Source organism: Molothrus ater, chromosome 18 (genome assembly GCF_012460135.2).
Source record: "Molothrus ater isolate BHLD 08-10-18 breed brown headed cowbird chromosome 18, BPBGC_Mater_1.1, whole genome shotgun sequence".
Taxonomy (NCBI): domain Eukaryota; kingdom Metazoa; phylum Chordata; class Aves; order Passeriformes; family Icteridae; genus Molothrus; species Molothrus ater.
In genome coordinates this window covers 9,571,669-9,584,383 of record NC_050495.2, presented here as the reverse complement: position 1 = coordinate 9,584,383, position 12,715 = coordinate 9,571,669, and the positions used below count along the sequence as shown (strand labels likewise).

At 52.2% G+C, this 12,715-nt stretch overlaps 1 protein-coding gene across 1 annotated transcript; it reads right to left on the bottom strand.

Annotated features, from left to right (window-relative positions):
- Positions 1-686: 686 nt before the first annotated feature.
- Positions 687-12,445, bottom strand: TBX3 (T-box transcription factor 3). Its single transcript, XM_036392875.2, has 7 exons — positions 11,981-12,445; positions 9,907-10,174; positions 8,526-8,672; positions 6,274-6,350; positions 4,826-4,983; positions 2,804-3,507; positions 687-2,228 (listed from the first exon to the last, which is right to left on the bottom strand). Exons 1-7 carry the CDS (start codon positions 12,373-12,375, stop codon positions 1,782-1,784), a joined length of 2,196 nt encoding a protein of 731 aa, XP_036248768.1. The 5' UTR covers positions 12,376-12,445; the 3' UTR covers positions 687-1,781.
- Positions 12,446-12,715: the final 270 nt, after the last annotated feature.

Here is a 12,715-nt window from a genome sequence, read left to right as displayed (position 1 = left end):
CGCCCAAGACATTTCAATAAAAATTTATTGAAACTTCAGTGACTTTTAAAAGGGGGGGGGGGGGGGAATTACAGAAAAAAAAAAATAGCAAGAACTTCTCAACATTTATATAACACAAAATATACCTTCATTTTTTTTTTCTTTGAACCAGCTCTGAGCACCTGACTTTCAACCCAAGAAAATATGCACTCACTCAAACAAAGACAACAATAAGCACAGTAGTGAAACTCCATTGCGGGGTTGTTTTCTGATGCACTGAGGAAACGGGCAAAAATAATAAAGTACAGAAAATCCTAGAATCTTCACCATTTTTTTTTTTCTCTCAAGCCACTGGAGAAGCCTGTTGTCGTGTATAAACATATATAATTTTGTGGTTGTTGACATTTTGAACACCGAAGAAATCAAGGATTAAAAGCCACCATGGCACACTGCTTTGTCTTTTTCTCTCTTTGATTTTTTAAGGTCTTTGAATAATTTGGTTTCTTTCTGCTTTGCCTTTTGCATTCGGCTCCTTGACCGAAGGACGAGGTTTTCCTGGGCTGAGCTCTGATTTAGAAACGGAGCCCTCACAAATGGGGGAATTTCTCCTCTGGGTCGGGATCTATGTTTAAAGGAATTACCAACTTGAAATGAAAACGACTAAAAATAAAAACAGAAGGAAAAAAAAGAACACCGCTGCAGTCGTATTTACAGAGATATGTACAATGTCAATAAATTAAAGTTTAATTTCGAGTATTCATATTCCACGTATTTACAAGAGTTATCAAATAATTACATAAATACTTTGTTTTAATAATAGTGTCCACTCTTTTCTTCTTCTCAGTATGTTAAACCTTGTTATTGCATATACAATTAAAGAGGGAAAGCTGTGATAAATCTACAGTCAAGCTACAGAGGTTTTTAGATAAAATAAATTCACTTTTTTTTTTCTTTCCAACTACACGTCTTATTTTTGTTGCTACAAGGGAGGATGTTTAAGGTAGAGGGACAAAGGTCTTATTTTTGTTTTTATTATTATTAATAATAATTTTTTTCCCTGGGATTTGAAACGAGCATTAAAAATAAACAACAAAACCCCACTGAAATAAAAAATATCACCACCCCCCCTGAAAAAAAAAAAAAAAAAGCAGACTACTCTGGAACATGCAAAAAAAAAAAAGCCACCAACTGGCTCTCAGACATCACAATAATATTTTAAACACACAGCTTCCCTTAATATCGACTAAGGGGGTTGTGGTCAACAACCCGCCCAGGAAACAACTGTTGAAGAACCAATACGTGAGTTAGTTACACACTTTTTTTTCGGAGAGAAAAAAAATCACTTCTCTTACTTTATTTTTATTCATAAGTTTGTTTGATTTTTTTTTGTTTTATTTTTTTCTTTTAGTTTTTTTTTTTCTCTTTTTTTTCTCTTTTTTTTTTCGGTGTGTTTTGGTTTTGGGTTTTATTTTTTTTTTTTACACTGGTAAAAAAGAAAATTAAAGGAGGATGCCACAAACCCCACCGGTGCCTCGATCCCTGTGAGGAGCCTCCGACCCAGCACTCCCCCATCCCCGACCCTTTTTTCCCTGCTCCACCAGATACCTTTTTGTTGCTAAACGCCGCGGGATTTTATATGTTAAAAAACAAAAACAAAAAAAAAATAGAAGTCGGAAGGAAAAAAAAAAACCAAAATAAAGAAGGGGGTAAAAAACAAACACTCGCGGGGTGGAGGATGTGGTTTCTTTCAAACAAAGTGCACTGCGAGACGGATTTGAAATGAGCTCCCGGAGGCCGGGGGGTTACGGGGAGCCGCTGCGGGATCTGTCCTGCTTGGGGTCGAGCCCGCTGACCAGGCGCTGGATGTTCTGCAGTTCGCTGGTGGCCGCCTCCTTGTCCGCGCCCAGCTTGGGGGACAGGGACACGGAGCCGGACGAGAGCGTGGAGGAGCGGCTGGTGAGGTCCGAGGCGGAGTCCAGGGGCACGGAGCCGGGGCTGGCGCTCAGCCCGCCCGCCTTGGCCTCTCCGGAGCCGGCGGCCAGGCCGGGCAGGGCGGTGGTGAGGAGGCTGCTGCCGTCCGACAGCGGCACGGGCAGCGGGTAGGGGCTGTAGCGGAGCCGCGGCCGCACGGCGCTCAGGAACGGGTGCCGGTGCACCGAGCTGGAAGCGGCGCTGGAGGCGGCGGCCGCCGCTGCCATGTAGGTGTAGGGGTAGGGGAAAAGGCTGCCGAAGGGAGACATGGCCAGGCCCTGCGGGAGGGGAGGAGAGAGAGGAAAGGGTTACCGGCCCGCACGGCACCAGGTGCTGCCCCGCGCACGCAGCTGCCGGGGGTGAGAGCTGTGCTCCCGCTGCCCCGGCCAGAAACACGGGGGCGATGGGGCACACCCTGCCCGGGCTCTGCCCTGCACGGCCCCGCTCCCACCGGGGGCCAAATGGCCGTGGGGTCTCTCTCCCCCACTCTCCCCCCGCACCGGGAGATTCTCTTGCGCCCTTTACCCGCAGGTCCAGCCCCCCCTCCCGCTCCGCAGGGCAGCCCCGGCACATCCCCCCCGACAGCGGCTCCGCTCCGCGGGCCGGGACGCGTCCCGGGGCTCTGGAGGACAGCGGGGAGGGTGGGAGAGCTCAGGGAGATCACGCTGGGCCACCCTCCCCGCCCACAGCTTTCCCTCCTCCGACCTGCTGCCAGGCCCTGTGACCGGCCCCGAGAGGGGCTCTGGGGGGGACACGGACGCGGGGAATTTAAAGGAGGTGCCCGCTGCCCCCCCCCCGGCCCCAGGCTCGGAGCCCCCCGGCCCGGAGGGGCGGCGCGGGGGGAACGCGGTACCTGTGAAGCCAGGACGTGCTGCTGCAGATGGAAAGGCAAAGCAGCCGCCGATGCTCCCGAGAGTCCCTGGGCCGCCGCCGTGGCCATGACCGTGTTGTCCAGTCCCGAGACCCCGGCGGACGCCCCCGAGACGGTGGCGAGGAGGGGCCCCATGCCCGCGGCCATGCCCGAGAAGGCTCCCCCCATGGCGAACTGCCCGGGGTGCAGCAGCAGCGGGTGCCCGTTCCCCAGCGGGTTGAAGAACTGCTGGCCGGCCAGGGCAGGGGGAAAGCCGAGGTTCTGCAAGTGTCCCTGGCTCAGGTGGGCCGTGCTGTCGGTTTGGACCGTCAGGGGGGTGAAGGGCTCTTTCCCCAGCAGTCGGTTCTCATCTACTTTGGGGCCATCCCTGAGGGGGCTTTTCAGTTCCTCGCCGCTCAGGCTTCCCCCCCGGGTGCTGGAAGAGATGGTAGCCGGGCTGTGCCGGGAGTCCGGAGGGGCTTTCTCAGTCCTCTCTCGGCTCCGACTCCCTGCCGAGTCCCCGGGGAAGAAGTGGCTTTTGGAGGGGCTGCCGCCCTTGTCCCGGGGGTCGTCCCCCGCGGTGGCAGCGGAGCTGGCCGGCGCTGGGGTGGCGGCGGTGGTCGTGCTGATTTTGCCCGACTCGTTTCCTTCTAGCAAGGGATCGTCTTTGCTGTCTGCATCGCTGTCTCCCTCGCTGGGGCAGAGATCTGCAAGACAAAGGGGGCCCGGGGCTGGGATCCGGCACTGCACATCCCGAAATCCCCACCGGGCTGGGAGAGGGGGCAGAGACGCTTCCTGGCCGGCCAGAGGTTTGTGTGGAAATCCTTCCCTTTCTTTATTATTATATAAATAAATACAGCCCCCGGCTCCCACCGCCCGCCCCGTCCAAGCCAGCCCGAGTTTTTCACAACGCAGCGAATTTGGCTGCGAAACAGAGCAGCGGCCCAGAGGAGCGACCCCCCAGCCGGGCGGGCCCGGGGCCAGCAGCTCTGCTCCCCGGAGCTCCCCGGGGCTGCCGGAGCCCCCAGGGACCCCCCCTTCCCTCCCCGGATGCAGCGGGGGTAGAGGAGGAACGGGACAGCAGCAACCTCGGGACAGGGCTGGAGGGCCTTGGGGATGAGTCTCCTACAAAGTTTTCCAAAGTTTTCATCCCTTTCAACGGGCAAACTTTGCAAAGGCTCACAGAGACATCCCGCAGCCGTCTTCATCACGCCCTAGGCCCCCCTTCTCCCCAAACACATGCACACGGCTTCCCTGGATTCCTCTGCGCTTCATCTCCTAATTTCAGCGCCCCAGGTGCGAAGCTCTGCTTTGCTTTTCGGGTCCCCTCCCGGCTCCCCTCCCCTCAGCTCGGCAGGCCTTGAAAAAAAACGAGTAAAGCAACTACAAAAAGGAGGTTGTTTCCTCCTCCCCCTGCCCCCCCGGCGCAGGATGGATTAATACATACGAGAGAGCTGCAGACAGCTCCCAACCCTGCACGGAGAAACCCAGGGTGACTTTTCTATAACAAAGTTCGCGACTGTATCCAGGGGAAAGATCCTTCCTCTAGTAACAGATTCAGTGAGGGATATTAATGGAGTGACTCCAGTTTTGAACTTTTGCCCCGTGGTCTGTCTTTGCTCCCTTGACTCGGAGCTGGCTCCTTTCTGAACCAAAGAGGGGAGGGATGAATGTGCAGCAAGGGGAGAGGGAGGCTGGGGGGGAGAGGGAGAGGGAGAGGAAGAGTGAGGAAGGCAGAGAGAGGAGAGTGAAGGGGGAGAAGGGAGGAGAGGGAAAGAAAAAAAGAAAGGAAACAAGAAGAAGAGCGAGGGAAAGAAGGAAAGAGAGGGCAGAAAAACTAAAGAGAGAAAGAATAGAGAGAAGAGAGCAAAGAGACAAAACATGAGAAAAGAAGGGAAGAGGTAAGGAAAGAAGGGAGGAAGTAAAACAGGCCAGAGCCAGAGGGCAGTGGTGCAGGCCAGGATTTGCCACCACAGAGCGGGCACGCAGGCTCTCCCAGAGGAGACCAGGGGCCACAGCTCTCACCTTTGAGGCTGGAGGTGCCCACGGCGGGCACGGCAGGACAGGAGGACTGGGCAAAGCACTTGAAGGCCGTCTGCTCATTGGACGACTCGTCCGAGGTGGGATTCTCCTTCTTCTGCCTCTCATCGTACACCCGCATGGACTGCAGGGTCAGCTGCTTCCTGCGGGCACAGAACCCGCTGGGAGAGGGTCCCCAGAGCCCCCCGGGACCCCCCCTGCTCCCCAGCCCCTCCTGCAGCTCCCATCGGGGCACCAGGAGCACGGGGGAATTCAGAGCCACGGTCCCCTCGAGGAGGAGAGCGCGTTTCTGGCAGGCAGGGCTTGGCTGCTAATGAGAGGAGATTTCTTGGAAGCGTGAGCAGCTCCTCAGCGAGGGCTGATATTAAAGACAAGGGGCGGAGGGGAGAGGGAAGCATTCCCTGGAGATTAGCTTTTAAAAGGCAAGGATGTTCCAGAGATATGAGCCATCGTAATGGTTGCTAAGATTGCTAGGAAGTGGTTATTTTGTTAGGCACTTTATGTAATCTTTTCACCAACAATTAACCCGGAGTAAAAAATCTATTTATATTTAGAGAAATTAGAAATCATTTCCGTCCTGTGGCTCCAGCGCTGGCTTTATTTTCACACTGATGGACAAGAGGAGCTGGCGTGTGCATGTTTGTGTGTGTGCTGGGCATGGAGAGAGGCTTCTTGGTTTACACCACGTTTTCCCCACCTTTTTATTTTGTTGTTTGTTTGAAAAAAGAGAAACAGATCTATTTATTCATTATCTAACCCCCTGTGCAAATGGCTAAAATATCTTGTCTCCTGTAACACAACAAAACAGACATATCCCCCATTAAAGGAAAAAATTGTCCCTTTTTTCTCCCTGTATTTTCTCCTTATATTAAAAATAAAAGTCTCAAGTCCCATTATAAACAGTTCTGTCTGCCTACCTGGGGCACAAACACTGTCCTGCTGCTTTTGGAAAAAATAAAGAATCTTCTATCATTAATTACTTCCATATTCATGAGATACCTCTGTCCAAACAGTTCATTTCTGTGTTTCTCCTCCATTTTACTCTTTTCCAGGCAATCCCCAGAAAAATGCCAGAGGAGATTCAAGCAGTGCTCAGCCCTCACTTGTCCCTCTTCTCCAGTCCCACATCCAAACTACACTGTAATATTCCCTCTCAAATTTGTAAGGGAAAGCTTTTCTCTAGCAATATTTGCTCAATGTACTGCACTCCCTTTGGCCAGTCATCCCATGTGACGTGAAAACTAAACGTAGGAAAGCAGGAAAGAATTCCCATGCAATCCGTTTGACGCTATTAACGCCAAGATCCTTATGGATTTTGGCGGGGGGAAGTGTGGTTTGGAGGCAAGGCAAGGTGATTTTGACCTCTGCTCGTGTTCTGAGCTTAACACATGCAAACCAAACGAGGCGCCTGTAAAGAATCGAGCCAGACTCACCTCTTTTCCCTCCTTCCATTCCCGGTGTCCCGAAAACCTTTGGCAAAGGGGTTGTTGTCAATTTTTAATTGCGTGATCTATAGGATAGAGAGAAAAAAAAATAGCCAAGGGGTTGGGGCAGAATAAGGAGATTTTTGTGTTATAAAACAACAGCAAACCCCACTCTTCCCAGTTCCCCTAGTGCTGGCAGGAGTAGGACAGGGCAGGGGGCAAAGGTCCCTGGATTTTGGGTGAATCCATGTGTTTTCCAAGCTGTTTGGAGGCAGCTCACCCCAATCCCCCACCGGGCTGGCCGGTGACCTAGACCGTGGTGGCAATGAAAGAGCCCCGTGTTGCTGCCACCACATCGGAATTAATTGAGCCATGCAATGAGATCCATGCAAGTTATGCCTGTGCTTAAAACTCTTTAAATACCATAATTAAACCGCAAAGGAATCATACCCACCCCCTCGCTATAATAAAATACTTTATATAATCGCTTTATGCTCCATGTGTGTTGGGGCGCCAGGGTTGCCAGGAGCCAGCTCATATTTTTTGGGGGGTTGTGTGTGGAAGTTTTTTGGTTTGGGTTTCCTCGGGGTTCAGGAATGGCTGTTGGGAGGGATGGGGGGTGCGGGGCATCCCGCAATGCCGGGTGCCCGTGCCTACGGTGCACGGAGCCGAATTCACAGCCCGGCCGGAATGTGAACAGGATGCGAGCGGTGGCAACGGGAACGCCGCCTCCCCACCGCTCCATTCCCGGTCTCGGGCCGGGCTGCAAGCACAGCGATCCCCAATTTAGGAGCAGAGGATGACCCCGAGAAGGAAACCCCGAGTGCGGGCAGGAGCGGCCCTGGCTCCCGAGTCAGGCTCCCCGCCGCACACACGGGAGCAGGAGGGAGCAGGAGGGAGCAGGAGGGAGCAGGAGGGAGCAGGAGGGAGCAGGAGGGAGCAGGAGGGAGCAGGAGGGAGCAGGAAAACCCCACTGCTAAAACCAGCGGGACTTTTAATCCAGGTGCTCCCGGCCGTGCCTTCTGCTCCCCCCGCGCCCAGCGAGGGCTCCCCGCCGCTTCCGCACGCCGCTTCCCAGCCGATTTCATGGCAATCACACAAATATGCTCATTTCTGTCCTTCAACCCTGCCGCCCCCAGCTGATAGAGCGGGCCGGCCAGCCCTGCTGATAAGTCCCAAAGCAAAGTCTACTCTCTGTACACCCATTTTCTTTCAGTTTCCTTGCAAGTGCCTGGGTGCAGAGAGAGAGGAAAAAAACCCGAGCCCCGAGGGGGAAGCGGTTTTTTGGAGACCGAGGGCAGAAGGGTACAGACCCCCCCTTTTCACCCCCGATTTTTTTACGGTGAAGGATGAGAGGGGCAGAGAGGGGCACAGGGGAGCTGCGGCGAGCGGCGCTGCGCATCCAGAACCTCTGCGCTCAAGGCGAGCGCAAAGTTGTAATTCACAGACAACAAAAAAAATCAAAGCCCCTTTTTTGGCTCCTTCCCTTCCTTCCACTTGACTTAATAATCGTAAATTCGCCGTTTGCCACTCTCCCGAATATACCACCTTCATCGCAAGCGACAATAAACCAGCAGCAATGGAAAGGCAGCATTTGCAGCGCTGCAAAACTTTCTCACACGGGCTTTTTCAGCCCTTCCAGCTAAATTCAAGCGAGATACCCCTCTCTGACCAGAGCATATTTCTGCACCACAAAAAATAGTAAAACACTGCAGGATGCAAAAAAAAATATCATAATATAATAATAATAGGAACCAGACGTGCGCTCCAGCCTTATTGCCAATTGCTGTTAAAGGAGCTAAAACAGCATAAAGGCCAGGAAGAATTACAAAATCTCAGCCCCGCTGCTCTCCCCGCTCTGTCTTTCGACACACGGAGCCGAGTCTTTTTTATTAATTTTTTTTTTCCCTGATGCATCTTAGATTAAATCCACACTAAGAGCAGCAAACCCCACCCCATCCCTTTCCTCATACTGGGGAGGAAAAAAAATGGTAGAAAACCCCTAAACAATCTCCCCCTCACCCCAAGTCCTCCCTCCTTTTAATTGCCTTCCCCGAGGTCGGTATTAGGAGAGTGCTCGACCCCCTCCCCCAGCGCCTTCCCCGAAGTTGGATCAAGGAGGTTTTGGGGGAAAAGATGAAGGGGGAGAGAAAGAGAGAGAAGAGCAGGATGGGCTTCGTGAGTTTTAAGGGAACAATGCAGAGTAAAAGTTCTCTTAAAAGCCAAAACACGTAAAACAAATCCTCTCTTAATCTCCTTACCTTATCATTCTGGTATGCGGTCACTGCGATGAATTCAGTCTCCGGGAAAACGTAGGTCCTGAACGTGCTGTAAGGAAGCTTGAGGATATCGTTGGCTCGGACGATGTGGAACCGGGGCTGGTACTTGTGCATGGAGTTTAAAATGGTCTGGGGGGGGGCAGCGGCCGGCAGCAGAGAGGGCAGGAGGGGGGGAAAGAAGACGGTCAGCAGGAGCAGCATTTCCCCAGCCATCGGCACTTTCTCTTGCTAATTTGCCTTCCCTCTCCTTCCTCCCCTCACTCCTCCTCCCCGCCAAGCACACTCCAAACACACGCACACGCCTCGCAGCATCCAACTAAAAGTACTGACAGCTCCAGCTCGCCCGGGTTAGGCTCTCGCTGGACCTCTCAAGGAGAGGAGAGAGGGGGGAATCCCCTCAGAGCTCTGCTCGGAGAGGGGGAGAACCTGTTTGGGCTCCGGCAGCAATGTCTTTTGATTTCAAAGTGTAAAAAAATAAAATAAAATCAAGTAAAGCAGGAGCAACAGCTACAGTTGCAACACCACCACGAGAGCCTCGGCTCGGTCTAATTGCGTGCCCCAATTCACTTAAGGCCTTCTGCGAACGGCAAAAATGTATCGTCTAATCAAATCACAGCAGCAAATGCAATCTTCGGCACATTAGAGATCCCTTGGCCGCGGCCACCACCAGCGAGCCCCGGCTCCGAGGCGGAGGCTTTCCCAGGAATAGAAAGAAATGGCCAGGATCGACAGAGCACTTATCAGCAGGTTTGTTTGATTTCACTCTCAGGGTAAGTTTTTATCTCTGCACACCCGGTAAATGTAAAGGAGTGGATAGACATGAATGGGCAACTTGACCTCTGCTTTTGGTCCCTGTTTATTTTCACTCCGGCTTGCTTTACATTATCCAGATTAATATAGATTTAAACGTTTGCGTACTTAGGCCTTTAAGCCCTTTATACACATATGCATATCGTTTTCCTACGCTTAGAAAGTGCGATCGACTTTATTAAAAATATATATAGATATATAAAGTCACCGCAGCTCTGAGAAATATCGAGTTGCGCTGCGCTGGAAATGTATCCCTAAAGTTAACGCTGTATGGCACGGGGAGGTTACAGAGCAAACTCCAGGCTTTAATCCTGACCCCAGCAGGAGGAAAAATCAAGGAGTGTTATAACCCGGCCAGATGCCCGTCCCCGGGTGCGTGGGAAGGTCTTTCTGCCCCGTTTTCCCCTCATTTCGGCCGCCCGCCGGAGCTGCCAGCGGGACCTGCCCGGCCGAGCAGCCGCCGAGCTCCGGGCACACCCCCCGGGAGCCTCTGCTCCGGCCAGGGGCGAGGGAGGGGAAAAGGGGGGCAAAGGAAGGTGTAAAAGGCACTCACAAATCCGTGCTTGTCAGAGATGTTGTTAGTGAGCTTCAGCTTGTGAAAGGTGACGACTTTGGACATCCATTGTTCGCCGGTGGCCGGGCTGTCCGGGTGGATGTACATTCTCTTTGGCATTTCAGGGTCAGCCTTGCCGGCTACCATCCACCGGGAATTATGGAATTTGTACCTACAATCATCAGCCGCCACAATATCCATCAATAAAATGTACTTGGCCTTTTTATCCAGTCCAGTGCATCTCACTTTAAATGGAGGAAACATTCTCCTATGGGCAGAGGGGGGAGGGAGGAAGTGGGGGGAAGAAAAGACAAGAGAAAAATAAAATGAAATTAATTACAGCGTTTAAATAAGCTTCTGGATTTTGGTAGCGTGTCTACCAAGCGACTTCTTCAGCTCTCAAAAGCAGCAGAGTAAGTCTGTGTCCAGCAAAAAGAGGTTTCCTCTCCTCCGCCCCCCCCCCTCCCGCCCCCAGCGAAAAGGTTTCTCAAATGCTTAAAAGTTGCAGGAGAAAATGGTCCCTGGATGGGAAAGGTACACATTCCCTAGAAATCAGCAGGCGCCTACCTCTCTCTGCCATTCCTAAACAGCAAAGGCCCATTTGGAGCTCTCTGATCTCTCATTAGTTTCCTTTTTGCCTGCTAAACAAAGAAATGGGAGCTGATCGCACCCCGATAAAATAAATCGTCTGAACTATTACAACCCAGGCTCCCGATAAAGTGCGGAGTTTTACACTTCGCAGACGAGAATAAAAACCCCCAGCGAGGGCAGCGTGGCTGCCGGGGCTCTCCCCGTGCTCCGGCCAGCCGGGGATCCCCCCCTGTGCCCAGGGTTCTCTGCAATCCCCGCTCCCCTCCGCTCCCAGCTCCGGCTCCAAACTGCAACAGGATACCACAAATTTGCTGTTTATTATATCGAGTGGTTGGCATTCAGCAAATCTCAACTTAAAAGGAAACACATGACTTTGCAACATGTAAGAGCTCTTAATACTGGCCGAGGCTTTCACGCAAAAACTTTTGACCACAATTAACAGAAAAAACTTCGGGAAAGCAGTAAAACGGGCGAGGAGATTTTTTTTTTTTTTCTCCTTGCTGCTTTTAAGGGCTTCTATTTATTTTTTTTCCCCTGAGCCTGTAGCCTGCAACTGGTGCCTTGCAAATAGGCGAAGCTCCAGTAAGGCAGCTGAAGGCCATCTAAGAAGACTTTTCAGGAGTGGCTTCCTCGAGTAATTCTCCTGGCAAATCACATGAGGGGAGTTTGGGAGGTTTCTCAAAGAGCCCCTTAGAAAAACACCCGGGTGCAAAGGAGGTTTTCACCCTACGTATCATCACAGCAATAGGTAGAGTTGTAAAAGAGTCCAGATGTCAATGAGTAGCGAATATAGAGAGAGATTTCAGACGGGTAAACCTATAAAAAGCAGAAATGCCGAGCGTGGACGCGCCGTGTGTGTTCATTCATTCCCACGTGAAGGTTACATAAATACAGGGACAGGCAGCGCGGAGCTGCAAACCCTTCTCTGCCACTCCTGCAGCGGCTGCAGGACGGCTGGGGAGTTTTGTCAGCTTTTCTGTACATTTCCAGACATAACCAGCCAGCACAAACCCAGCCGAGATCCCAGCACAGAGAGAGGCACAGCCTGACACACCGAGCCTATCTGCCCTCCTGCCCCAGCAGCAGCCAGACGCCTCTCAGAGGATTTTTCCTTCATTCCCCTTTCTTAAGGAAGAAAAACTGTGTGTAGCGAGGCTGAAAACCAGGCCATCCCCTTTGCCAACCCCAAATTATTTTCTTCCTGCTCCCAGTCTTCTCCAGCAAGCATTAAGCTACTGAACCATGAAGGGACCCTCTCACCCCCTGCACACGCTCATGCTGAGCAGGGCCGGGTCGCGCTTGGGCTTTTCCCGGCAGCCTGGTGCCCCAGACGGGCTCGGATCTTCAGCTGCCTAAAGCTTCCCAGAACTGCAGGTGAAAGGAGATTTACGGAGGAGAGAGAGCCTTGCCCTGCTGGGGTGCAGAGACTGAGGGGTGGGGGACAGAGGGGGGGAAAAGGCACGAACCCCCGACCCAGACCTACCTTCCCGATTTGGTAATCACCATCTCTGTGCCTCTTTTATGGAATTGCTCCCAAAGCTCTTTAGCTTCCAGATGCACTTTCGGATCGTCTTCTACCTCTTCTTCTGGCTCCAGAGTTTTTAAAGGCCTCAGATGGGCTGCTGCCTGGTGACCCAGGGAAGAAAAGGGAATGCCAGTCTCTGCAGCCCCCACTAACTGATCCATGATGGGTTTAGCCAGAGCCCCGGGAAGGGACAGGGCGGCTGCCCCGTTGGGAGGCAAAGCCAGAGCCGGGAAGAAGGGAGGCTGATGCCCCAGCACAGCGCTCATGGCAAAGTCCGGTGCCCGGTGCGGTAAAAAGGGATGATAAGCCATGCTTGTCCCAGGGATTACTGGATCTCTCATCGGTAAATTCATCCACTCCACTCCTCGGTCTTCCTACTGCTGGAGTAGTCCCGGAGTGGTTTCTAACAGCACATCACGAAGAAGAAAAATTAAGATAATAACAATAACAGCAATAAAGCACCAAAAAAAAAAAAAAAAAAAAAGGGTTGGGGGTAACAAGCTCTAAACAGCACAGTACATGAGGGAGAGGCAGAACTTCTACAGCCTACAACTTCCCGAGCCGGGGCACATCCCCAGCCCTCGGGACAGCGGATTAACAGGATTGTTCATTATTACTCTTGCTTTTTGTCGTGTTCTGTCTCAGAGGCTTTGTTTTGCTTTTTAGTTCTTTGCGTTTTTTTCCTGAGTGGAA